Source organism: Stenella coeruleoalba (genome assembly GCF_951394435.1).
Source record: "Stenella coeruleoalba genome assembly, chromosome: 2".
In the NCBI taxonomy this organism is placed as follows: domain Eukaryota; kingdom Metazoa; phylum Chordata; class Mammalia; order Artiodactyla; family Delphinidae; genus Stenella; species Stenella coeruleoalba.
The window spans coordinates 33,696,583-33,721,492 of NC_137147.1; the positions used below are offsets into that span (position 1 = coordinate 33,696,583).

At 45.5% G+C, this 24,910-nt stretch overlaps 1 protein-coding gene across 5 annotated transcripts in view; it reads left to right on the forward strand.

Annotated features, from left to right (window-relative positions):
• ZFYVE26 (zinc finger FYVE-type containing 26) overlaps positions 1 to 11,041 on the forward strand; it is a 62,098-nt gene extending 51,057 nt beyond the window's left edge. For all 5 annotated transcript variants that reach the window (XM_079913214.1, XM_079913213.1, XM_079913212.1 and 2 more), the window contains 7 exons: positions 1,341 to 1,538; positions 2,209 to 2,408; positions 3,193 to 3,334; positions 3,637 to 3,696; positions 4,773 to 4,955; positions 6,063 to 6,107; positions 8,749 to 11,041. In XM_079913214.1, the coding sequence (XP_079769340.1) occupies positions 1,341 to 1,538; positions 2,209 to 2,408; positions 3,193 to 3,334; positions 3,637 to 3,696; positions 4,773 to 4,955; positions 6,063 to 6,107; positions 8,749 to 8,952 (1,032 nt within the window). In that variant the 3' untranslated portion in view covers positions 8,953 to 11,041. The remainder of the gene's footprint in view (positions 1 to 1,340; positions 1,539 to 2,208; positions 2,409 to 3,192; positions 3,335 to 3,636; positions 3,697 to 4,772; positions 4,956 to 6,062; positions 6,108 to 8,748) is intronic.
• The last annotated feature ends 13,869 nt before the right edge of the window (positions 11,042 to 24,910 follow it).

Genomic DNA, 24,910 nt, shown 5'->3' on the forward strand with positions numbered 1-24,910 from the left:
GGAAGATGGTAGACCAGGGAGGAGGCCGTTGCAATCATCCGGGCAAGTGGTGATGATGACTTGGACCAGGATGGTACGTGGAGGTGGTGAGAAGTGGTCAGCTACGTACAGATTCTGTATGTATTTTGAGGTGGAGCCAATAGAATTTGCTAATGACTTTTATGTTGTGGTGTCAGAGAAAGATGGCTAAGGTTTTTGGCCTGAACAAATAGAAGAACCAAATTGCCATCTGAGAAGGGGAAGACTGCAGAAAGAGCAGATTGGGAAGACACAATCAGGAGTGCAGTTTTATATCAATATGTATTGTTCTCTAGATACCAAAGAGGACTTTTTGCGTCGGCAGTTGGAGTTCAGAAAGGATAAACAGGCTGGGAATAGAGATTTAGACATAATCAGCAGATAGATAAATTTAAAGCCCTAAGACTTATGAAATCAAAAGAGTGAGTAAAGAAAAAAGGACAGGGACTTCTCTGGTGGCACAGTAGTTAAGAATCCACCTGCCCATGCAGGGGACATGGGTTCAATCCCTGGTCCGGGAAGATCCCACATGCCACAGAGCAACTAAGCCCATGTGAGGCACCAGTACTGAGCCCGGGTGCTGCAACTACTGAAGCCTGTGCGCCTAGAGCCCATGCTCCACAACAAGAGAAGCCACCACAATGAGAAGCCCGCGCACCCGTCAAAGGGTAGACCCTGCTCGCCGCAACTAGAGAGAAAGCCCACACGCAGCCAAAAACAAAGAAAAGAGAACAGCTCCCTCCTAAACCCTGGAGAGATTAGGAGGAATCAGCAAAGGAGACTGAGAAGGCGTAGCCAGAGAAGCAGAAAGAAAACCTGGTGGGGGTGGTATCCTGGGGGCCAAATAAAGAAAACTTTTCAAGGAGGAAGCCATCAGCTGTATCACAAGCTGTTGACAGAGCAGGTGGAAAACAAGGACTAAGAATTTTAGATTTAACAACATAGAGGTCATTGGTGACCTGAGGGGCAGTTGCAATGGAGTTGTAGGTGCAAAAGCTAGATGTGAGTGAGTTCAGGAGACAGTCACTGGAGAGGAACTGGAGACAGGGAGTGCAGATAACTCTGGAACAGGGAGTGCAGATAACTCTGGAACTCTGGAGTGCAGATAACTCAAGGAACTTTTCTGTACGGAGAAGGAGAGAAGGGGAGCAGTCACCCGGGTGGGATTCTCTAAGGGTTCCATCTGTGATGTGCAAAAAGATAAGACGCACCGCTGTGGGAGGATGCTGAAGGGCTGTGAGTGGAAGGAAACTCAGAATGGGTCCCAGACAGTGCCAGAACCAGGCTCAAGACTTCTGACTTTTTGCTTTGCCCTGCTCCAGGAGAGTCCCCCAGAAATCTTCATAGAAGGCATCTTCCAGCCAAGCTATAAAAGTGGGAAGCTACACGTTTTAGAAAACTTGCTAGAATCCATTGATCCAACCTTGGAAAGCTGGGGAAAGTACTTGATTGCCGCCTGCCAACATTTACAGAAGAAGAACTACTACCACATTCTGTATGAGCTACAGCAGTTTATGAAGGTAACAGCAGCCCCATCCTGCCTTCTGCCTCTGTCCCTGTTGGCCTGTCATGTGGGGAGACTGTGCAGGATGAGGGAACGAGACTGTCGTTTTGGTTCCTGGCCTTTTGCTCCTTGACTAAGCTTACCGCAAATCCACGTTACTCTCTAGCATTCTTACGTAATATCAGGATTTCCATTCTCATCCTAAAGAGGCAGACTTTAATCTTGTCAGTAATAGCATTCTTCTGAATTCAGGGAATGTAAAGATAAAAAAGAGGGATACGGTAGTTTCAAGATAAACATGGGGCACGAATGCAGAATTCATAAGGAATGAAGGAGAAGTAAGTGTTTTTAGAGAAGATGCATGAAAGGAGAGGGATCATGTTTCTTCCAATCTGTCTGAGGGTGGCCAACACTAGATCACAGAGAAATTGGCTTATTCAACGCCAGAGTGAAAGTGAAGGCAAGTCAAATGGAGAATCAGAAGTCTCCTTTTTAAAGATCTCTTTTGTGCTGGAATAATGTCCTACCTAAGGTCCCAGCCAGTCAGTTCACTTTGGGATCTCTTGGGCCTCTGAGGGAAAGGGTGCTGGCAGCCAGGCTTCATGGGGGGACATCAGATCAGAGTTCTCCTCACACCCCCACCCTCCAAATCTCCTTTGACCTGAACATTCATTTTCCTCTTCCAGGACCACATCCGGGCCGCCATGACCTGTATTCGGTTCTTCAGTCACAAAGCAAAGACATATACGGAGCTGGGAGAGAAGCTCTCTTGGCTGCTTAAGGCCAAGGACCACCTGAAGATCTACCTCCAAGAAACCTCCCGCCGTACTGGAAGGAAGAAAACCACCTTCTTCCGAAAGAAGATGACGGCAGCTGATGTGTCAAGGTAACTTGGGGTTCAGGGAGCAGTTGGGGTGGGGCAGAAAGGCTGGAACCGAGGGTCTGTCGGTGATGCAGCTGCTCTTGCCCATCTCTGAACTCTTGGGAAACAAACACATACACATACACGCACACACCTAACAGGAATCATTCCTGGATGACAGTGTCCGGTACAAGCCTGGAAAGCCGCCAGAGGAGCTTGTAGGAGAAGAGGAAAGTAGGGGAGGCGCAGGGACTGGGATCACATGTGACAGTCAGACTAAGTCCCTACCCCTTACAAGACGCAGAGGAGGTCCTGGGTGATCTGGCCCCCGCCTGCATCTCCATCTTACCTCACGCTACTCTCTCCTTTCTTGTGGCGTGTCAGGCACCCTGGCCTCCGGGGGTTCCTCAGCACCCCAGGTCCTTCCCTCCTCTCAGCCTTTTTGCTGAGAACACAACATCTGAAGTAAATGTTCCACCGCTACTGTTTATTCCTTCACAGTCCCAGTCGCTAGATACTCGATGTGTCTGCTTGTTACCCACCTCTTCTCTAGCCTCCGAACTCTGGAGGGCAGGGTTCATGTCTCTCTCAGCCGCTGCTGTTGTTAGTAGCACGCCGTGCTCCGTAAACACGCATCAGCCGCTTTCGTCTTGTCGTAACTGCTCAGAGGGTATTTCGGATCTCTTTTCCCTCCGCATCCTTTCTTCTGCCTTTTCCATTGCCATCCTATTATGATTTCTCAGTCACCTGGCCCTGTTACTCCTGAGGCCCCTCCTGAGGCTAGACTGTGCATCTCCTGTCACCGTAGGCACATGAACACACTTCAGCTGCAGATGGAAGTGACCAGGTTCTTACATCGCTGCGAAAGTGCTGGGACCTCTCAGATCACCCCCTTGCCTCTGCCAACCCTGTTTGGAAACAACCACATGAAAATGGATGTTGCCTGCAAGGTATGCACGATGTGTCAGACCTCCGGCAGGCTGTTCTCTTTCAGAGTGCCTGTCACACTTGTAATCGTCCAGTTATCATTATTTCAGTCATTCTTTTGAGGGCTGCCTCCCCGATGGAATGAGAGCCCCGGAAGGCTGGAGACCGAGTCCGTTTTGATTACTCTTGTATCGCTAGTGCCTGCACTCAGTAGCGTCTCCACAAATATTTGTTGAATAAATGACTGAGTGAGGGCCTCGTTCGTGACTGCGGGGCTGCTCCAGTAATTCTTGCTTCTTTAAGCACGTTTCCCTCTCATTTTCAGGTCATGCTAGGAGGGAAAAACGTAGAAGATGGTTTTGGAATTGCATTCCGGGTTCTGCAGGTATGACGCAGATTACTTAGGATTATACCGAGGGCGATCAGCACATGACCACAGTTCTGTGAGAGATCATTCTTCAGAAAATTTTTATACCAAGGAAAGCAGATTTACACGTACATCAAGGATGAAATCAACAAGAGGGCTGTTACAGAACTGGGTCAAATTCAAGACCGTAGGCCACTTTGCCAAAAGCCAAGCAACCAATGACGAGTTCATCAAAAGCTATCAAATAACTACCCGAAACGAGGTCTAGGAGAGTTCCACACAGCTGTCCTCATTGTGGGGGGCGTGGCTGGAGGAGGTGGCAGAGGGGCTGCGGTGTGGGGGTCCTATTCAGGGGGAGGGGCCGCTGCCCAGGAGCCGGCTCGAGGCATACATTTTCTGTTGCTTGTGATACGAGGACACGGGTACAGCTGTGGCACTGGAGCAGAGGATGGAACAGGGCACCAAAACCATGAAAAGCCAGACCACTCCCCACCACACAGTGACACACAGGCACGCTGAGGCCCATCACCCTCCAGGCAGACACGGTCTTCACACAGTGTGCATCTAAAGGATCAAAGACAACAAACCAGCTGACAGATTTCTTTCTTCCCACCCATTTTCCCTGTTGGGCAAAGACCCCAAGGCAACAACATGTTTATCTGGTAGTTTCTAGCAAATCAGTCTTTTGGTGAATTGGTCTGTTTCCTAACACCAAGGCATCTCTTAACAGAGCACCAAGTGTCCAGGGCAGCCAGTATCAGCCCCCGACATCCATTTTCCAAGAGAAAGGTGACTCGTTAGAGAGAGAATGAACTGGTCTTGGGCATTTGATTAGAATATTTTCAGAAAGTGACACGACAGCACGTGAGATGTACCGGTGTAGGTATCAAAGTTACGAGTTTTGTGGCTGCTTCCTAAATGTCTGCCGAGCTCCAAGAGAAGAACTTTTTGCTGATTGTTTGTTTATGTATGTTCTCTATTGGGACTGCAGTCTTGTCTACCCCAAGCCCAGTGGGAGCTCTGTAAATGTCACCTTCCTTCCCGCCATTGGTGTCCCTGCCTCCCTACACCCATCACCCCACGTTCTGTTCTAGGACTTCCAGCTGGACGCTGCCGCAACCTACTGCAAAGCCGCCCGGCAGTTGGTGGAGAGGGAGAAGTACAGTGAGATCCGACAGCTGCTCAAATGTGTCAGCGAGTCAGGCATGGCGGCCAAAAGTGACGGGGACACCATCCTCCTCAACTGCTTGGAAGCATTCAAGAGAATTCCACCCCAGGTGCGCTCACCCCCAGACCTCTCAGCTCCTCTGCCTATTTCAGTGTCTTCACATCCCCCTCTTTATTTTTCTCTTCCTCATACTTCTGTACCTGAAACTCTACAAGATCCCTCTGTCTTTCTGACCCCTCTGTAATGATGGCCTCACTAATCAACCCTTCGCTGGAAAGAAAATTCATGGTGATAATCACTGTATCCAGAGGCCATCCCTCAGCATCCCATTGTCTGATGCTGTTGGCACCCGGAAGTGTCTGCAGACGGACAGAGTTGAGTTTCTCCCTGTGATTGTAGAGGAGGTCATTGTGGGCCTGCAGGTGGCCTTCGAAGCGTGTCACCTGCAAAAATGTCCCCCAGTGGCTTCCTAGAGGGGTGAACAGAGCCACATCCTTTCTTTTTTTTTTTTAATAAATTTACTTTATTTTATTTTTGGCTGCGTTGGGTCTTCGTTGCTGCACGTGGGCTTTTCTCTGGTTGTGGCGAGCGGGGGCTACTCTTCTTTGCAGGGTGCAGGCTTCTCATTGCAGTGGCTTCTCTTGTTGCGGAGCATGGGCTCTAGGTGTGCGAGCTTCAGTAGTTATGGCTCGCAGGCTCTAGAGCACAGGCTCAATAGTTGTGGCGCACAGGCTTAGTTGCTCCGCGGCATGTGGGATCTTCCCAGACCAGGGCTTGAACCTGTGTTCCCTGCATTGGTAGGCAGATTCTTAACCACTGTGCCACCAGGGAAGCCCCACATCCTCTCTTGAAGGCCAAGGACAGGCCTCGTTTGCTGTTGCTTCTCAGATTCCGAAGCTTAGTGTTATCATTAGCTTTCCTCTGTTGCTCTTACAGCAGGAGTTGAGTTTGGTTTTTGTGGGGTTTTTGGCCGTGCCACGCAGCTTGTGGGATCTTAGTTCCCTGACCAGCTACTGAACCCGGGCCCTCAGCAGTGAAAGCATGGGTTCCTAACCTTTGGACCGCCTGGGAATTCCCAGGTGATGAGTTTGTAGAGAAGGGTCAGGCAGGCATCCCCACCCTGAGTCAGAACGGCTGGGCTGAGGCTGGGTTGGGCCCCGGCTGCCACGCTGGGGACCCCTCCATCTCATGACTACTGTGTCTCTGTCCTGAACAGGAGCTGGAGGGCCTGATCCAGGCGATGCACAGTGATGACAGCAAGGTGAGCGGAACTGTCTCCACACCCAGTAGCGCTTGGGAGCAGCACTTTGGACTTGCATTTCACCTTTATCCTTTGCTCGCTACCATTCAACCTGTATCTCAGCCTCTTTGTTATCAGAGGTGGGACTGAGACCCAGATAGGGGCGTAGAAGGGAGGGAATAGGTGGGGAACGTGAGAAACCTGACCACACGAGCCTTTGCCCTCCCATTTCTTTATCCCCCAAGACACACATGTCCTAGGCTTCTCTCAACTCTCCATTTCCTATGGAGGTTTTCTCTCAGAGCCCTAGGAAATCCTCACTTTCATCTTCAGATGGACTCACTGCATGAGGTTCTCAGAGTGAGCAGGCATCTCTTTATCCTGGAGGAACAAGTGTACCCTCTACAGTAAGGAAAAAACCCACCCAACCCTTTGACCAACGATGTCTGTTGGTGCCTCAGTCTGCAGAACAGACCTTGCCCCTGGGGCCTGCAAGCTCTTCCTGTTGAGTGGGAGGGAAATCGGTGAACCTTTGGGAAGGGTGCCAGCGGCTCCTGTTTGTGGCCTCACCGCAGGTTCAATCCACCTGCCATCTGGAGGAAGGCCCACAGGCCAAGAGAGGCAGGAGAAAGCCAAGCCAGCCTGCCCTGGCCACTAGCAGCGGAATGATCTGGCAGCTGAGTCCCTTGTGAAGAAAACTAATGTTAGGCAAACAGCTTCTCACACAGCCACATTGCTGCTCCCCACGGCGGTATTGCTAATCCCTGGACTGAAGTTGCAGGGCATTTTTCATTTGAGGTTAGGGAGAAGCTGTTCTTAACATTTCTTCACTTAATTCTGCAACATCCTGATGACATCCTGTGGAAGGGGTGGAATTCTGACATCCTAAAATGTGCAAAATTACTTTTCTAGAATCAAAATGAGAACCCGACAGCCAGGCCAGACACCCAGGTTTCTTGATTCTCCGGCTATGGTTCTTTTCCAAGCCTTCAGTGATCCTCCTGTTCTGTAGGACAGAGACTTTGTGCCTGGGAAAGATGGATGCTGAAAGCTATGCCGTCGTTATTACTTTTTCAGGTTTTTTCTGGTAGCAGCTGTTCTAACACACTTACGTGATCTCAGGTCACAGTATCTTGCCAAAAAACAGCTTCGTTCAGTTTCTATTCCAGACTTTCTGGAAAAATGCCCTCCTCCTCTAGGTAGGAATTTTACCTGCCAACTTGTGATACTCTGTTTAATGTACACTGGTACCAAGCAGAGCTGAGGGCCTGGGTGAAGCGAATGTCCTAGGGCAGCAGGTAGATAACCATACTGCAGGACTTGATCACTTCAGAGAGCTCAGACATGTCAGAACATGTCTTCTAGCTGTAGGCGATTATCTGTAATTGAGCTTAGGAAAGGAAGACTTTAGTGACCAAGGTAAAAAAAAGAAGATGGAGCATTGAAACATCAAGAGAGAAGAGTCCCCTCCAACCACCAGAAGGACTGTCACGGCAGAAAGGCAGCTGCTAGCGGGAGCTCTGAGGCAACTCACCTGGGCCTTGCTGTTCGCTGGCCTGGAACCCTGGCTAACCAGGGAGGTGCTGGTGAGGTCGTGGCCAGGGAAGGCAGGGGCTCTCGTCTCCACCCAGCTGGACATTCCTGAGCTGGAGGGTGTCCTGAATGTAGGAAACTGAGCTGCCTCTGTGCCAAACTGCAAGTCAGATCAACCTGGGGTCACGCCTTATTTAGAGTTTTTCTAATTGTGTGCGTTTTCTTCCCAAAATTTCCTGTTAAAAGATTTTTAATTCAGCAGGTCAGAAACAGAAAATAGAGAAAGGGGCTCTGTGTGCCCATTGTAGGGGGCAGGTATGATGGCTCATTCATTCACTCATTCACTTCATGCATTTTCATTGAACACCTGCATGCCAGACCCTGTGCTAGGCACCAGGAATGGCTAGAAAAAGCAGACACCATTCCTGCCATCCTGGCCAAGGAGGCAGTCATCAATCAAATCATCAGACAAATAACTACAAAACCACAGTCTGTCGGCAGCGAGGCCAGGAGGAGGCTGGAGAGCCCAGGGGAGTGAGGAGGGCCTTGGAGGGAGTGGTTAGCGGCCAGACTCTGCCTGCCTACCTTCTTCTTTTTGAAATTCTTAGCTTATTTGTAATAACTTTTTACACTATAAAATAACAGTGTAATATTTAAAGAGTGGCCGTAATGTAATAAAAGGCAAGAACCCAATTATTTTTTTTCCTAATAACCTCTAATCTGTTTTGACAGAGTATCTTTTTTTTTTAATTAATTAATTTATTTATTTTTGGCTGTGTTTGGTCTTCGTTTCTGTGAGAGGACTTTCTCTAGTTGCGGTGCGCGGGCCCCTCACCGTCGTGGCCTCTCTTGTTGCGGAGCACAGGCTCCAGATGTGCAGGCTCAGTAGTTGTGGCTCACAGGCCCAGTTGCTCCGTGGCATGTGGGATCTTCCCAGACCAGGGCTCAAACCCGTGTCCCCTGCATTGGCAGGCAGATTCTCAACCACTGCACCGCCAGGGAAGCCCAAGAACCCAATTATTGATTGGTAGGTGAGAAGTGTGTCTCATCTGCTTGAGCTCTCTGTGCGCCTGTTGGTGACTTGTCAGTGACGGTTTCCTTCCCGCTGTTTCTTACACCCACCTGGCAGGTTCAGGCCTACCTGACGTGTTGCAAGCTGCGTTCTGCCTACTTGATCGCCGTGAAGCAAGAACACTCGCGGGCCGCGGTCCTCGTCCAGCAGGTGCAGCAGGCCGCCAAGAGCAGTGGGGACGCAGTAGTGCAAGACATCTGCTCCCAGTGGCTTCTGACAAGCCACAGCCGGGGTGCCCACGGCTCGGGCTCCAGGAAGTGACCCTGGACTACGGGGCCTGACAACTGTGGGAGGGGAGTGATGGGCATGCTTCCAGCTCTTCCCTCCTGTGGGACGGGACTTCCCTGGCTCCACCCCAGGTGGGAAAGAGCTGGAATTGGACCCGACTTGCCATCCTGGGCAAAGACAGGACCTTTCACACAAGTGCCATGTTTCTGTAAAACTGTGGAGTCTGTGTTTGTCTGGAGATGGCCAGTTCTTTCTACCTCAGAGTGAGTGTGTTTGTGTGCACGCTCTTTGCGCTCATGTTTACGCCCAAGCATTTCTGAACAAATGAAACTCTCCCCCCACTGCAAAGAGGCACTTTACTTTAGACTTCTGCCTGTCTGAAAACCTTCCCCGCGTTTTTGGTTCTTAACCCGGGTTCATCCTGTTTGTACACAGTTCCCTCTGTGTGGAGATGTTCCAGTAGCTCCTCGTGACTGGAAGGGTTTTAACAGAGAATTATAGAGCAGCATCAAAAGGATTTCCTCTTCTTCCCTCCTTCCCGTCCTCAAATTCAGAGATGGCTTTAGGGCAGTTGCTTCCTGTGCTATAAAACCATTCTGAGTGTCTCTCCTCTCACAAGCGCCAGAGTTACCATGAATCTTCGGAAGGTGGTCTGAACAGAAAGGTCCTCAGGTGCTGGCATCTGAAAGCTGTGGCTACCTGTGCACGTGATGGGGTCTGGAGCCCTACACATGGGCAGGAGGGGCGCCATCACGTTTATCCACAGGGAGAGAAAAGGGAACCTCTCCAAACAGGATTGCAGGAGGGTTGTTGACAAGCAAAGAACTGGCTCTTGTCAATATCCCTGCTGCAAAGTGAGAGTCTGGGGAGAGAAACAGTAGCCCAGACCCTGGAACTGAATGGCTGGACTTTGCCTGTTTGAGTTACAGTCCTATATGTGCCCCTTAAATTGGTTAGGAAATCACTTCCTCTTCCCTCCTGCTTGTCTTCAGTCTCTTCGGAACAGAAGGATGTACACGCAGAGACCCAAGGTTGTTGAGAAGGCAGTGCACTTCTTTGTCTTAACAAAGGGAGTCACGGGTTCACTTTGAAGTTGGACCAGCGGACAAGAATTAAACAAGGGAGGCTTCCCTGGTGGCTCAGTGGTTAAGAATCTGCCTGCCAGTGCAGGGAACACAGGTTCGAGCCCTGGTCCGGGAAGATCCCACATGCCACGGAGCAGCTAAGCCCGTGTGCCACAACTACTGAACCTGCACGCCTAGAGCCCGTGCTCTGCAACAAGAGAAGCCACTGCAATGAGAAGCCCGTGCACCGCGACGAAGAGTAGCCCCCGCTCGCTGCAGCTAGAGAAAACCCGTGCACAGCAACAAAGACCCAACTCAGCCATAAATAAATAAATTTATTTTTTAAAAAGAAGAATTAAACAAGGGGATGGTGAAATAGGTCATGTCCAGTTGGGCAACTAGGTGAAGTGCTCCTTTAATAAGCATTGGCCTGTCTTCCCACCAGAGATGTGACAGCGTTTTGGAAAAGGTCTTCCATAGTCCATGACTTGGATTTGCAAATGAGGGGTGTGAGGAAAGCTCCGCAGCTGCGAGCCTCCCACCAGCCAGAGCTCAGCCTGTTGATCTCACGTTTGCTGCTGAGAGAAACGGGAGCTAGAAGCCAAAGTCACTATCTCTGGTGCTTAGAAACCCTGTGGATTTCCCTCTGAACCAGGTTTTTTTAATAGTAAAATAAACAACTGTAAGAGCATCTGTCAGATTCAAAGTTTTGGTCCTCTTAGGGGAGAGACTGAAAAGAAAATACTAGACCCCTTTATGGGAAAGTGTGACAAGTGGCTTTGAGTCATAAAATGCATCTGTCTCCCAGAAAACATCATTTCCTGGCATCTGCTTGCCCTTCTGAGTCTGCCCTTTTTGCACTGAACATAAGCACTTTATATAAATGGGTTGCAAATCTTACAGCCCTTAATTTGGGATGTTAAGACCAGATTTTCCTGACTCTCAGTTAGTTGAACTATAAAATAGGCAGCCGTTGACTAGACTGACGTAAGATGAGGCTAAGGGCTTTTGGGCATCAGGCTGTGGTCTCCAGCAAAAAACAAAATAACAAACTAATGGACACGTCAAAGGGTTGAATGTTTTATTATAAGCAAGTCTTAATAAAGTGTCTGTCCTACAAGTTCTTGGCTTCATGCCTCCTTTGTGCTGTCTTGCTCTTATCCTTCCCTTTCTTCATGCCTTGTGTTCTGTGTGGAGAGAAAAGGTGGGTGGGAAACATGAGATGGTCTTCAACTCCTGAACTTCTCTAAATGATTCCCATCATAACTCAGGACTGTGGTTAGGATTTATCTCAAGATTCCTAATATGTTAAAAACCATTAGTGTACTCTCTGCCACCAGGAAACTGTCTTGCTTCATTCAGAGTGGTGGGTGGAGGTAGGTTATGCATTCATCAGGTATAGAAGGCAAATGAAAAGTCCCTCCCATCCCTGTCCCTTTAGCCCAGTCCCCTCCCAGAGGCCACCAGGGTGACCAGTTTCTAACGTATAGTTCCAGAGCTATTTTATGCATAAAGAAGCAGTAACGCCTGAAGTATTTCGTGGTGAAGACACACCATAATTATTTAACCAGTCTCTGTTGATGGACATTTTAGGTTGTTGCCATCTTTGCCACAACAGATTATGCTGCAGGGAATCATCTTATCTCGAATACCCTGGGTCAGAGGATATGTGCATTTGGTAAATATTGTCAGTTGCCTTCCAAAGAGGTCGTGGCAATTCACTCTCCCACCAGCACTGTAGGACAAGTGCCTGCTTTCCCACAGTTATCAAACTTTGTATATCTTTGCCAGGCTGAGAATGAAAAATGGAACTCTGAAGTATTTTTCAAGCTGTTAATTCTATGTATCTTTTTAATAGCAACCAAACTGTGACTCTTTGAAACCAGGTGTAGGGTCTTTGGGGAAAGTAGAACTCAAGTTGGGCTTAGATAGTTTTCTTGCCACCCTCTGACAGCACACATGTGCAGTATGATACTTGAACCATGGACAGTAACATTGCTGCCATTATCACCTTTCCCTGGAAACATGATCTCATCCAATTTCTCATTTAAGAAAATTAACAAAGCTTCAAAAACAGGGCTTCCCTGGTGGCGCAGTGGTTGAGAGTCCGCCTGCCGACGCAGGGGACACGGGTTCGTGCCCCGGTCCGGGAAGATCCCACATGCCGCGGAGCGACTAGGCCCGTGAGCCACGGCCGCTGAGCCTGTGCGTCCGGAGCCTGTGCTCCGCAATGGGAGAGGCCGCAGCGGTGAGAGGCCCGCGTACAGCAAAAAAAAAAAAAACTTCAAAAACAAACACAACAAACAAAAAGTAATGATGAAGGTAGACTGAAAACCACCTGTTTGGGATCTGGCACAAAGATGCGTCACAACAAAGGAAACTGGAACACCCAACCTAACCCTAGGATAGAGGACGCTGACTATGTTTAGAAACCTGAGACATTCCAAATTTACCAGATATCTTTGGCTGGAGCTTAAGTGAAGTAGATCAAATGCTGTCAGACTTTTCATGCTCAAGCAACCAAATGTCAATAGTCACAGTTACCCTGAGGGAAATGGCCTGTTCTTGGTCATCATCTTCTCTTCACAGTAATGATGTTGACTAACCCATCCTTGAAACCTCTGATTCTACAACAAATTTATTCAACATCTGGTTTACTGAAGGGCTTCTTTGGTGGAGCGCTTTCCTGCTCGCTATTTCTTCACATTCTTATTTCTGCTTGGAACTCTTTAACCACCTCTGCTATCCCAACCCTCCAGTCTTCTGTTCTTAAAACCCTTTCGTCAAGCCCCTTTCAAGTACCTTTTCTACAAATTATTTGCTGCTCTGGCTATACTTCCTCTTCGTCCCACTGAAGGGCTAAAATTCTTCAAGGTCTTATCCATTCTCTCTTGACACTCTTATACTCTCCCATACAATCCCATAACTTCAGCAATCATCTTGATTGGCTGGGTTCCAAGTCAAATTTCTCCCCTTTAATGTTTTTCCACAGCAGATCCACCTTTTGATTGCTTTCTGGAACTCACCCAGATGGCTGACCTGCCTGCCTCTAAAAATAGTGGCATGTCCAAAATGGAACACATCCTATTCCACCCACAAACCTAATCTTCCTGTGTCAGTGAATATTAGTATCAATCAATTAATGTTATTATTACTATTGTGCATGCTGCCTGGGTTGGAAACCTCAGGTATTCTCTGTATTGACTTTCTGTTCCCTTCTCGATCAACAAACATTCAAATACCTTCCATGCATATATCCAGTTGAAAGCCAAATCCTTTCATCCTACTTTCCCAGTCGGAAGACACTGGCCCTTCCACTGCATCACCTTACTTCAGGTCCTTGTCACTTTCTCCCCTGACTGTTGCAGAAGCCTCTTTTCTTCACCTCAAACACCTATGCAAAAGTTGGTTCTCCTACCAACTCCATATTAACAAACAATACTTCTAGAAGAATAAACAACTCTATCATCTTCAGGCGTGGGAAGTCTTTCTAAGCAGATGCAAACCCAAGGATCCTTGAAACATTTAATTGTCATTATTGTGGTTAAAATGCCCATAACAACAACAACAAAAATTTACCATTTTAACCATTTTTAAGTGTACAGTTCAGTGGCATTAAATACAGTCACATTGTCGTGCAACCATCACCACTGTCCCTCTCCAGAACTTTTTCATCTTCCCAAACTGAAATTCTGTACCCATTAAGCACTAACTCTCTATCCGTCCCCCCACTGTCCCCAGCCCCTGGTAACCACCGTAATGCATTTGACCTTTGTTTGTCATATATGTTGCAAACATGTTTTTCTAGGTTTTGATGGTCCTTTTATTTTTGTTACAATGTATTTTAGTTATTTATTTTATTTATTATTTAATTAATTTTTTTGGCTGCATTGGGTCTTCGTTGCTGCGCGCGGGCTTTCTCTAGTTGCAGCGAGCAGGGGCTACTCTTCATTGCGGTGCGCGGGCTTCTCACTGCAGTGACTTTTCTTGTGGAGCACGGGCTCTAGGCGCACAGGCTTCAGTAGTTGTGGCCTGAAGGCTCTAGAACTCAGGCTCGGTAGTTGTGGCGCATGGGCATAGTTGCTCCGCGGCATGTGGGATCTTCCCAGACCAGGGCTGGAACCTGTGTCCCCTTCGTTGGCAGGCGGATTCTTAGTCACTGTGCCACCATGGAAGCCCTGTTACAGTGTATTTTAAAAACTCATGAGCAACACATTTGATTACATAAAAATTGTCTTTTCATTATGCTAAGTGAAATAAGCCAGATACAAAAGGACAAATAATATATGATTCCATTTACATAAGGCGCCTACATCAATTCTATCAGTACTTCAGGGCCCTTTTCAAAAGGCACTTCTGCTGAGAACATTTTTGTTTTCTGCTTCCCTGCTTCCTTCTCTGCTCCCGCCCCTTGGATGTGGACTCTTACTCCTTTAACCCTCTGTGTCTCTTAAAACTCCCCTATTCTGCCTTCCTGACAGTCATTTTTTTACTTGTCCTTTTGTTCCCTCATAGACCATAAGCTCCTCAAAGGCAAGGATCATCTCTTGCTCACCTTTGAGTTCACCCACAAATTACTTGCACATTATTTACTAGTAAATTAAGATGTTTGAATTAAACTGTAAAGAATATAGCATGTCCTGAACCAGAAATAGTTGAGAAAGTGAAACATTTTTTAAGTTATCTGTTCAAGAGTCTTTTTCCAGACTGTAAGTTGGTCAAATGACTATAAGTTCAAATGCCTTATTTATATCCCCAGGACTGAGCCTGGCACATGATGGGCTGTCAGTAAACTTTAGCTGAATTTTTTAATTGGATTGAACTAATGGAAATAGTTCATTTAAGGAAACTACCAGTATAGAAGTCATTTCCTTAGAGAGAAAAACGTTCTTTGCTTGTAGGGAAAATGGGCAAGATTGAACATATTTAAAGAAAAGCTGAGAAGATTCTTTTCATTTCTGTGTTGATATTTTAAGAACCTTTGAGCTGAGGGAAAAAATCCAATATAGTAGTTACTCCAGTTTAATGGAAATAGGAACTCAATGAATAGAAATTTGACTCCCACTATCTTTTTAAAAGTAAATTATTGAACTGTTCCTAAGTCACCTGCATCAGACAGCACCTACAAAGAACTATGTACTTTTTAGAGCTAGAAGTGATCATAGAAGACATTGACTACATCCCCTATTTTATTTTTTGTTCACTTATTTATTCAACAAATATTAAGGTTATATTGTGAGCTGTATGCTGGAGTTTACAGAGTCATAGAAGATGCCCGGTCACTTGCTATTGTCTCATATATTAAATATTGAGAGGATGTCCAGGGTGTAAATGAGAGCTCATGGAAGGAGTACTGAATACAGACTGGAGGGAGGCCAATGAAGGCTTCCCAGCAGACATGATGCTCAGGATACAAGTAGCAGGAGAAAGGGGTCCAGAGACAACAGAGTATCTAACTGAGAGAAATCAAAGAAATCGCATCAGGCTGGAGCCTGGTCAGCGTGCTGTGACCAGGTCATGTAGGGTCTCGTAAGCTTGTTAAGGAGTTTGGGATTTAACCCATTGGATAATAGAAGGACACCAAAATGTTCTAAGCAAGAGAGTGACGTGACGCGACAAATTTTAAGGTCACTTTGGCTCCAGAATGGAGCACAGATTAGTCAGGGGGAAAAGTAGAAGCAGAGATGTTACCAAGTTTGGGTAGTAGTTGAGGCTTCCTGTAGCCCTCAAAATAAAGTCCAAATTCGGACTTCCTTGGCAGTCCAGTGGTTAAGACTCCAAGCTCCCAACACAGGGGGCATGGGTTCCATCCTTGGTCAGGGAAGATCCTGCATGCCATGTGGTGTGGCCAAAAATATATGTATATAATAAAATAATAAAATCCAAATTCTCACCAGGGCTCATAAGGCCCCTCCTTACTGGATCCCTACCTACCTCTCATTTCTCACCTTCCACCCCCAACTTCTCAGATGTGATATATGCTTTGCCCCCTCTGAGCCTGCTGCCTGGACCACTTTTTACCTTCTCTTCACCTAGTGAACAAGTCTTGTTAAGCGTATGCTACTTGGTTTAGGACGTCTCCTTAGATCTCTTCCCTCCATCCCAGACTAGCATGGGCATTTCTGCCACATGTCCTTGTCGTGAGGGCCGAAGCAGGATCTCTCTGGCTCACTTCCTACCGCCCATGCTTGCAACAATCCTGGCACAAAGTGTGTGTGTTTTTTTAAATAAATGAATGATCTAATGGTGGCGTGAGGGTATCTACAATTTAAGGGGCAAGTAGAGGAAGAAGAACCTGCAAAGAAGTCCCAGAAGGAGGAGGAGAACCAGAAAAATACAGGTCACAGAAGCCAAGGGAGCAAGTGTGGGTCTCTAGGTTCCATATGGCTCTACTTGTAAACCACCCCCAAAGAGCCAAGGAGGGCAACAAATAGAAACATGAACTTCATCTTTGATGAAGGAAGGAGACAAATGTTAACAGAAATTCTCAACATGAAAATTTAACAATCTTCATGGATGGAGTGACACCTCTTCCACTGTGGAAAGAGGCAAGGAAGAAAATATGAGTGGGATATAGACAAGTTTGCTGGTTTTGTAGCAGAAAGTTGAGGGAGTTAAGACTGATGGCTTCCCAGTTCTCCATGAAATCAGAGGAGAAATCAACTGTTAATAGTTCAAGGGAGCTGTTGGGTGGAGTGGCTTGAGAATATGGAGAGGACGTGAACCTCTCCATATTGTAACCTAAGAGGCATTTTCACTATGAAGTTTTTGAAGCTTACTTGGGCCCCTGTGCGTTAAGGGAGTTGCTGGAAGTTGTATTCTAGGTGGAGGGGGGGGAAGCCAAGTTGCTTTCTGAAGGCATTTTTATGCAAGCATTGCTGTCAAATTACCTAAAGAGATCTCAGAAGATCTTAAATTCCCACGGCTCTAATTACTTTTGGTTGGGGGTGATGGGTTTCTTCATTCTAAATCAAAGTCCAATTTTGTACCTAATTTTGTAACTGTAATTGTGTATTACTCTTTTAAAGATGATCCCATGAATTGTATAAGCTTCCTTGGATCCATCCTTGACTGTGGAAGAACAGGTGATCAGGCAGCACTGAAAGCCCAGTTGACACTGAGGACCAGTGATTGATAGTGGCTCCAGTCTGCCAGGTTGAGTGATTTTCTCCAGCAGCACTCTTGGCGTGTAGAAATCAGAGAGTTGGATTCTTCTAGCCTTTGCTAGACAGGATGATAATGGCACAGGGAATTGACAAGAGAGAAAACTGGGGGAGCAGAAGGTTGTGGTTGGAGTGGGATGTTGGAAGTTAAGATATCTGAGAAGCAGCAAGTTCATGTGATGACAAAGTGCCCGGGTGTGGTCCTTGTCATGGGAATGGGAGATGAGGAGGGGTGGAGGAAAAGGTCAGTGTTGAGGAGATCAGGGAACTGAGTCTGAGTGGACGTGCAGGACACTTTCAAATACTAGTGCTAGAGAATAGTAAATATATTTAAGAATATGTGGAGATCTCTTTTACTTAGGCTCTGGTGCTCAGTTCTGACATAATACAACCTGATACCCTGGACATCGGCTCCCATGACTAACATTGTTTAAGCCCCAGGGGAACACACCTTGACTGCATCCAAATGCTCTCAAGGTGTGTAGATTGTGCTGCTGCTTCTGAGTGCAGGCAGAATTTGAAGAGAGGAAGCAGTTGGGGAAAAGACAATTAATTAACTTGTCAAATTCTTTCCCAGCATGATCGTAATGGAGACTTGCATTAAAATGAGCATCATTTTCACGTCGTAGTGCTGAGTGTCTATTTTCTTGTCTCTCCATATTTCAATATGTGTGCGTTTGCAACACGTATAATGGAGGCTACAAAATAATTAATTTATATTACTTTTAAATTGATAGACATGTAGGTGTAGAGGAAACATGCATGAAGTATGATATCCATTGTTTACATTGGCGGTTAAAGGGACATTGAACACTAGAATCATGAATAGTTTTATTTTTATAAAAATTCATAGAGATAATTAAATTTTTTAAAACAAAAAATTAGTTTATTTAAATAATTTTGATTTAAAATGTTGATATTCATCTCTATAATGTTTTATATTTTGCCTTTTAATTTTGATAGATAATTTAAATATTTTAGAAGAAAAATAAATACATTAAAAAATTTTTTTATTTCTTTAATTTACATTTTTATGAAAATATGTTTAAATTGCATATACTTTGAATACAAGTACATTTTGTATTTTTTTAATCCTTTAGTTAAATAACTACTGCCATTACAACACAAAATATTGGGTGATTAACACCACGTAATCAGTGATTTTATTGAGCTGAAAGCCATGTGAAGCAGAGCTACCTTCCCACTCCGCTCCCTCCATTGGACTATGACAAGAGCAAGAAATAAACTTTTTTGCATTAAGCCACTAAAATTTAGCATTGTTTGTTACAGCAGTTAATCTACCTTCTATCAGAACAAGTTGTACAACATGTTTTCTGATCTTCTCAGCTGATTGTTTTGGCTAAGAGATATCATACATCCATATGTAGAAAAAATAGATTGTACATATAGATTAAAATTTGGATGAATACCTGTGAATGAATAGCAGAGCTATTAAGACTCTGTACTAGGATGTTAGATCAGTTATCACTGTGGATACTGAAATTAATGAAAGATGACAGATCTTTGGGGTGGAGAAAAATATAATGAAACAGGTAAGGAAATTGAAGGTGATGAAAGTAAGTCAGGAAGACATCTGCCTTGGATCCGCAGTGACGATGGAAAAAAGTAGGTGTAAAAAATGGTAAGATATCAGCAATTTTATATGGCTCAACATAATACTATTGTGTCAGTTAGGACATAGACTTCAACAATAAGGACCATTTATCGTGTTATGTAACAAGTCTTAAGGGAGGGCAATCCAGTCTTGGCTAATTCGGTGACTCACTGCTTTATCGTCAGCGACCCAGGTTATTTCTATCTTTCCCTCTACCATCTTCGGCATGTGAGTTTGGTCTTTGGGCCAGCTCAGCTCCACTCATGACTCAAGATAATTGTGGTAGATTCAGATGTCATATTCAGCCATGACAATGTCCAACAGAAGAAGACAGAAAATTTCTTCCTGTGTCTCACTTTTTAGTCAATGAGGAAGCCCTCTCCCAGAAGCTTCCATACCCCATGATTGAGGCACATGCTTTTTCCATAACCAATCACTTGCAAGGGAAATATGCTCACCATGATTGTCTTGGATCAGCAGTTCACAGCCCCAGCTGCACATTAAAATCATCCAGAACTTTCCAAAACTTTGCCCAAGAACAGAACATGAATCTGAAGTAAGACCTAGGCATTGGCATTTTATATATATATATTTTTTTTAAATAAATTTATTTATTTATTTATTTTTGGCTGCATTGGGTCTTCGTTGTTGGGTCTTCATTGCTGCGCGCGGGCTTTCTGTAGTTACTGCAAGTGGGGTCTACTCTTCAGCACAGTGTGTGGGCTTCTCATTGTGGTGGATTCTCTTGTTGCAGAGCTTGGGCTCTAGGCACGCAGGCTTCAGTAGTTGTGGCACTCAGGTTCAGTAGTTGTGGCGCACGGGCTTAGTTGCTCCACGGCATGTGGGATCTTCCCGGGCCAGGGCTGGAACCCGTGTCCCCTGCATTGGCAGGTGGATTCTCAACGACTGTGCCACCAGGGAAGTCCCAAGGCATTTTATATATTTTAAAATACAGTTAGGGTTGAGAACACTGCAATAGGTTAATCAGGGCCATGGTGACAGTGGTAGCCAACAGCATCTGCTGAAACTACTAATTTTTAATTTCCAAGTAAAATATGAAAATATTCTTTTTTTTAATTGAAATATTATTTCCCATAATTCTTCTCAAGGGCAACCTCTCTTGTGTGTTCATTGTATATAGTTTTTGACCTTTTTCTGTACTGTTACATACTTATATATGTACCCATAGAAAATATATGGTATCATGTTAGATGTGTGTAATTTTTAAATATAAATCTTATCACCTGCACATATTCATCATTCTGCAACTCATCAATTTATATAAATATGTGTGTGTGTGTGTGTGTGTGTGTGTGTGTATAATCATCTTTTTGGACTAATTACCCCAAATACAAATGTACTACTTCATTGTGTGATTATACCAAAGATTATTTAGTTTTCTCCAATTGATGGACTTTTAGGTTGTTTCCATTGCTTTTCTAGTACAAGCAATGCCTCCTTACACACAGGTAGTAATGTTATTGCAGATATTGAGAAGTAGATCTCTGGGTAGAATTGGCATCACCATTTCTTCCACTCATACCAGCAGTATATAAAAATATCTATTTTCTAGACTTTTGCCAAAATTTGTTAAGCTCTCTAATTTTTCACAATCTGATCATTAAAAAATTACATCTTGTTTTGATTTGTAGTTCCCTGATCATTACTAAGGTGTATTGACCATTTTTATTTCTTCTGCATATTTCCTGTTTATATCTTCTGCAAAGTGCTCTGTTGGGTACTATGTCTTGTTCTTATTGAGAGGTAAAAGTTCTTTATATAATGTGATTACTACTCTTTTTTCTGATCTATGTATCAGCGTAACAGATGCTGTGGGGTGCCAACCATCTTATTCATTTCAGAAACGATACACCCATTCCCCCAGAAGCTGGGAACGTAGGTAGCTCACAGCTCACAGCTGAGTCTCTCTCTAGAAATTGCCTTCACCCAGGTCATGCCCCCTTCCTGGAAGCTGCCCACATCCACTGACTGGTCAGTGTGGGGAATAAAAGTCAACCTCCTTTCCTCAATTCAGGACAACTCAGTTCCAGAGCTCCCTGTGGGATCAGGATCGTCTAAGCCTTCGTGAGACTGCACCACAGTTCCACTTTGCCCTTTGCCCAGTCCTACTTCCATCACTCCCCCGTAGGTATTGATCCCAAGAGAACTCCCCACAAACTCCCTGTGTGCAAATGTCCATCTCAGAGTCTATTTCCCAGGATACCTGACCTGAATTACAAGAATACCCATCAACATCATGACTTTTAACTTAATTTTTGGTGTGTTTTTTAGTTGTATCCCTCTTTTCCTGTATGCTTTTTGCTTTTCATATCTCAAAAAGACCTTCCCTCTTCTAAGATCTTAAAGATATACTCCTATAGGGCTTCCCTGGTGGCGCAGTGGTTGAGAATCTGCCTGCCAATGCAGGGGACACGGGTTCGAGACCTGGTCTGGGAAGATCCCACATGCCGCGGAGCAACTAGCCCCGTGAGCCACAGTTACTGAGCCTGCACGTCTGGAGCCTGTGCATCGCAACAAGAGAGGCTGCGATAGTGAGAGGCCTGCGCACCGCGATGAAGAGCGGCCCCCACTTGCCGCAGCTAGAGAAAGCCCTCGCACAGAAACAAAGAGCCAACACAGCCATAAATAAATAAATAAAATTAAAAAAAAAAAAAAGATATACTCCTATATTTTCTTCTAATACTTTTAGGTTTTTTTTTTTTTTTTTTTGGCTGCATTGGGTCTTCATTGCCGCATGTGGGCTTTCTCTAGTTGCAGTGAGTGGGAGCTACTCTTCATTGTGATGCGCAGGCTTCTCATCACGGTGGCTTCTCTTGTTGCGGAGCATGGACTCTAGGCACGCAGGCTTCAGCAGTTGTGGTACGTGGGCTCAGTAGTTGTGGCTTGCGGGTTCTAGAGCGCAGACTCAGTAGTTATGGTGCACGGGCTTAGTTGCTCCATGGCAAGTGGGATCTTCCCGGACTGGGGCTCGAACCCATGTCCCCTGCATTGGCAGGCGGATTCTTAATCACTGCACCACCAGGGAAGTCCCTGGATAGCTATTTGTTCAACATCATTTATTGAACAGTCTACTCTTTTCTCCCTGATTTGAAATGCGACCTCTACAGCTGTCACATTCTTACATGACTCTTCCCCCCCCCACCATAGCTGAATGCTTCCTAGTGAGCATCAGACCCAAGCCAAACCTGAGATTCTTTAAATACTAAAAATAGAAAATAGCTGCAGTGCCTCTTCAATGGTAAAAACCGCAAGGTGTAAAGCTTGAGAGTTTTCAACAGCCGAGTGTTTTGCCACTTACTCTGAAATGAAGCCCACATCCAGAGAAAGGCACATATATAGGGATCTTGATTCTTGAGTTCTAGTTACTTCTGAGATCTATCCCTGCCCTTTCCCACTTCTCAGTTTCAACCCGTCTTTGAATTTATGAGCAAAATATTCCATGTTTTTTTTTGGCCTAAGATGCTCAAAGTGGGTGTCTGTCTTGTAAAAGAGGCCAAACACACAAGGTAGATCCTCCAGGGCTTGAAGGCATGGTGACACATAGCACAGACTTGAACTGGACAAGGACCAAGTGCCAGCTAAGGTCATCTGCGGCAGCTAGTCATCGCTTAGGTAATCCGTGGTCTGGAACTGTTTGCTTCTCAATTTTCATATGTCTCTTTGATTTCCTTTCCCTTTAGTTTCCCAGACAAGTTTTACTTTTAAGAAATGTAAGCCAATCTCAGTGGAGCCAAAGGGAAAGATTTTCCTCACCTGGGCTAGGCTGGCTGAGAGTCTCAAAGCATAACAGAAACCAGGAATAGTGAAGGCAGTGACCTGGGGCAGCTGGAGAGACACCCAGGAGCAGAGAAATCCACGGTGACTGTCATTCCTGGGCCTTCATCCATGATTTTGTCTCCTGTACTGTAAGGAGCACTCTTCCAGGAAGCCAGGAAGCCTGGAAGCCATATTTATAGCACACACAGACTGGAAGGCAGATGGCTCTGTGGTCATGGGAGAATCTAGGGAGCAGAGATGGGAAAGTGGAAGGGTGACTCAGCCACTGGATTCCCAGCCTTGTCTGTGCTGAGCCAAGGCCTTTCCCTTGTGTGGTGGTGACCTTGGGGCAAGTCTCTTCAGGAAACATAGCAAGAGGCCAAGGCTGGTACTTATTCCTTGCCCAGGCTGAACATATGAGACAACATTTTTGGTGCTGGGCAGGGAGCTACACAGAAGCAAGATGAAGCCTGTGCATGAGAGGATTCCAAAAGGGGAGTAGTGCTGAGGGAGGCTGTCTCATGGGAGCACCCGGAGGCCACGAGCAGTGACGGAGTCCGGAGTCTGAACAAGGGAGAAAGAGAAACAATGATTGCCTGATAGCCCGAAAATACCAACAAAATGTGAAATCAATACCCACACCTCTTTGGGCTTTTTTGTTTGTTTTGTTTTGTTTTCTGTTTTTTTGCATTCTTTGCTTCTCAGCTCTCCCATAGTTGGCATCACTGCTGTTAGGTATAAACGCATCCGAAAATTTGATAGGAGAGAAAACTTCCAATTTAAAATATTTTCCCTGGCCAAATAATATTTCACAGACTTCTTTCAATGAGAAGCAGCATAGCATTGTGGTCAGGAGTAACCACCTCCAGCCTGTACCTCCTTGAACTGGTTAAGCTATGCCACTTGCCTAGGATGGCAGGAAAGGAGGCATGTTTCAAGTAGAGTCATTCTTCAGGAAGTGAGGGAATCTACAGTATGGAAGTTAGGACTAGGGGAGCAGAATTGGGGCAATTTCTGTGTTTTCCAGAGACCAGGGTTAGGTGATAACGCAGGGAACGCCATCTTCCCCAACCCCTGCCCTAAAACTCAAGAGGAAGTATTTCTCCACCAAACACCATGACCTTAAGGTCAGCCATCATCTTACAAAGTTCCTAAGGCCATTAGGCTGTCCTTCCCTCTTGGATGTCAGATTCCCACTCAGATTGCTTTCATCTGCCTCCCCAAATTAGACGGGCCCCTTCTAGCATTCACAGACTCTGAGGATTCTATATTCAAGCTTCTATCTTGGTCCTGAGTCCTAGGCCCTGCTCAGTTGCCATTCCCCAGCCCCTGTACTCCAGACTGAGGCTATCAGCCCCCTGCCCCCAGCAATTGGCCCCAAGCTCTCTGAGTCTCTTAGAAAAAATACAAAGAGGTTTTTCAAATTTCAGACTTCAGATATTTGATACAAGTCAAGAATCGGATGAACTTCATTAAGCCAATCATACTAGCAAGTAATCTGGCAAACAAAAAAGTATAAAATGTAATAGCCCAAAGGATTCCAAACACACACACTCTAAGGATTCCATATATTTTAAAGAACAATCTTTTGAATGTTGTTAGCATTCTGTTCTCTGAAAAAGATGTTCTAGAGAGAGAAGATTCCAATTTGATAAAAATGACTATATTTGTTTTTGTTTTTTAATTTTATTTATTAAACTACAGTTGATTTAAAATGTTGTGTTAGGGCTTCCCTGGTGGCGCAGTGGTTAAGAATCCACCTGCCAATGCAAGGGACACAAGTTCAAGCCCTGGCCCGGGAAGATCCCACATGCCACAGAGCAACTAAGCCCATGCGCCACAACTACTGAGCCTGCGCTCTAGAGCCCATGAGCCACAACTGCTGAGCCCGTGTGTCACGACTACTGAAGCCTGCGCGCCTAGAGCCCATGCTCCGCAACAAGAGAAGCCACCGCAATGAGAAGCCCACGCACAGCAACGAAGAACCAAAGCAGCCAAAAATAAATAAATAAAATAAATAAATTTATTTAAAAATTTAAAAATAAATAAATAAAATGTTGTGTAAGATTCAGGTGTACATCTTCAGATTCTTTTCCAGTATAGGTTATTACAAGATATTGAATATAGTTCCCTGTGCTATTCAGTAAATCCTTGTTGTTACCTATTTTATATATAGTGGTTTGTATATGTTAATTTCATACTCCCAATTTGTCCTTCCCCCTTCCCTTTCCCCTTTGGCAACGTTTGTTTAAAATTACTGTATTTGGGCTTCCCTGGTGGCACAGTGGTTAAGAATCCGCCTAGCCAGTGCAGGGGACACAGGTTCCAGCCCTGGTCTAGGAAAATCCCACATGCCATGGAGCAACTAAGCC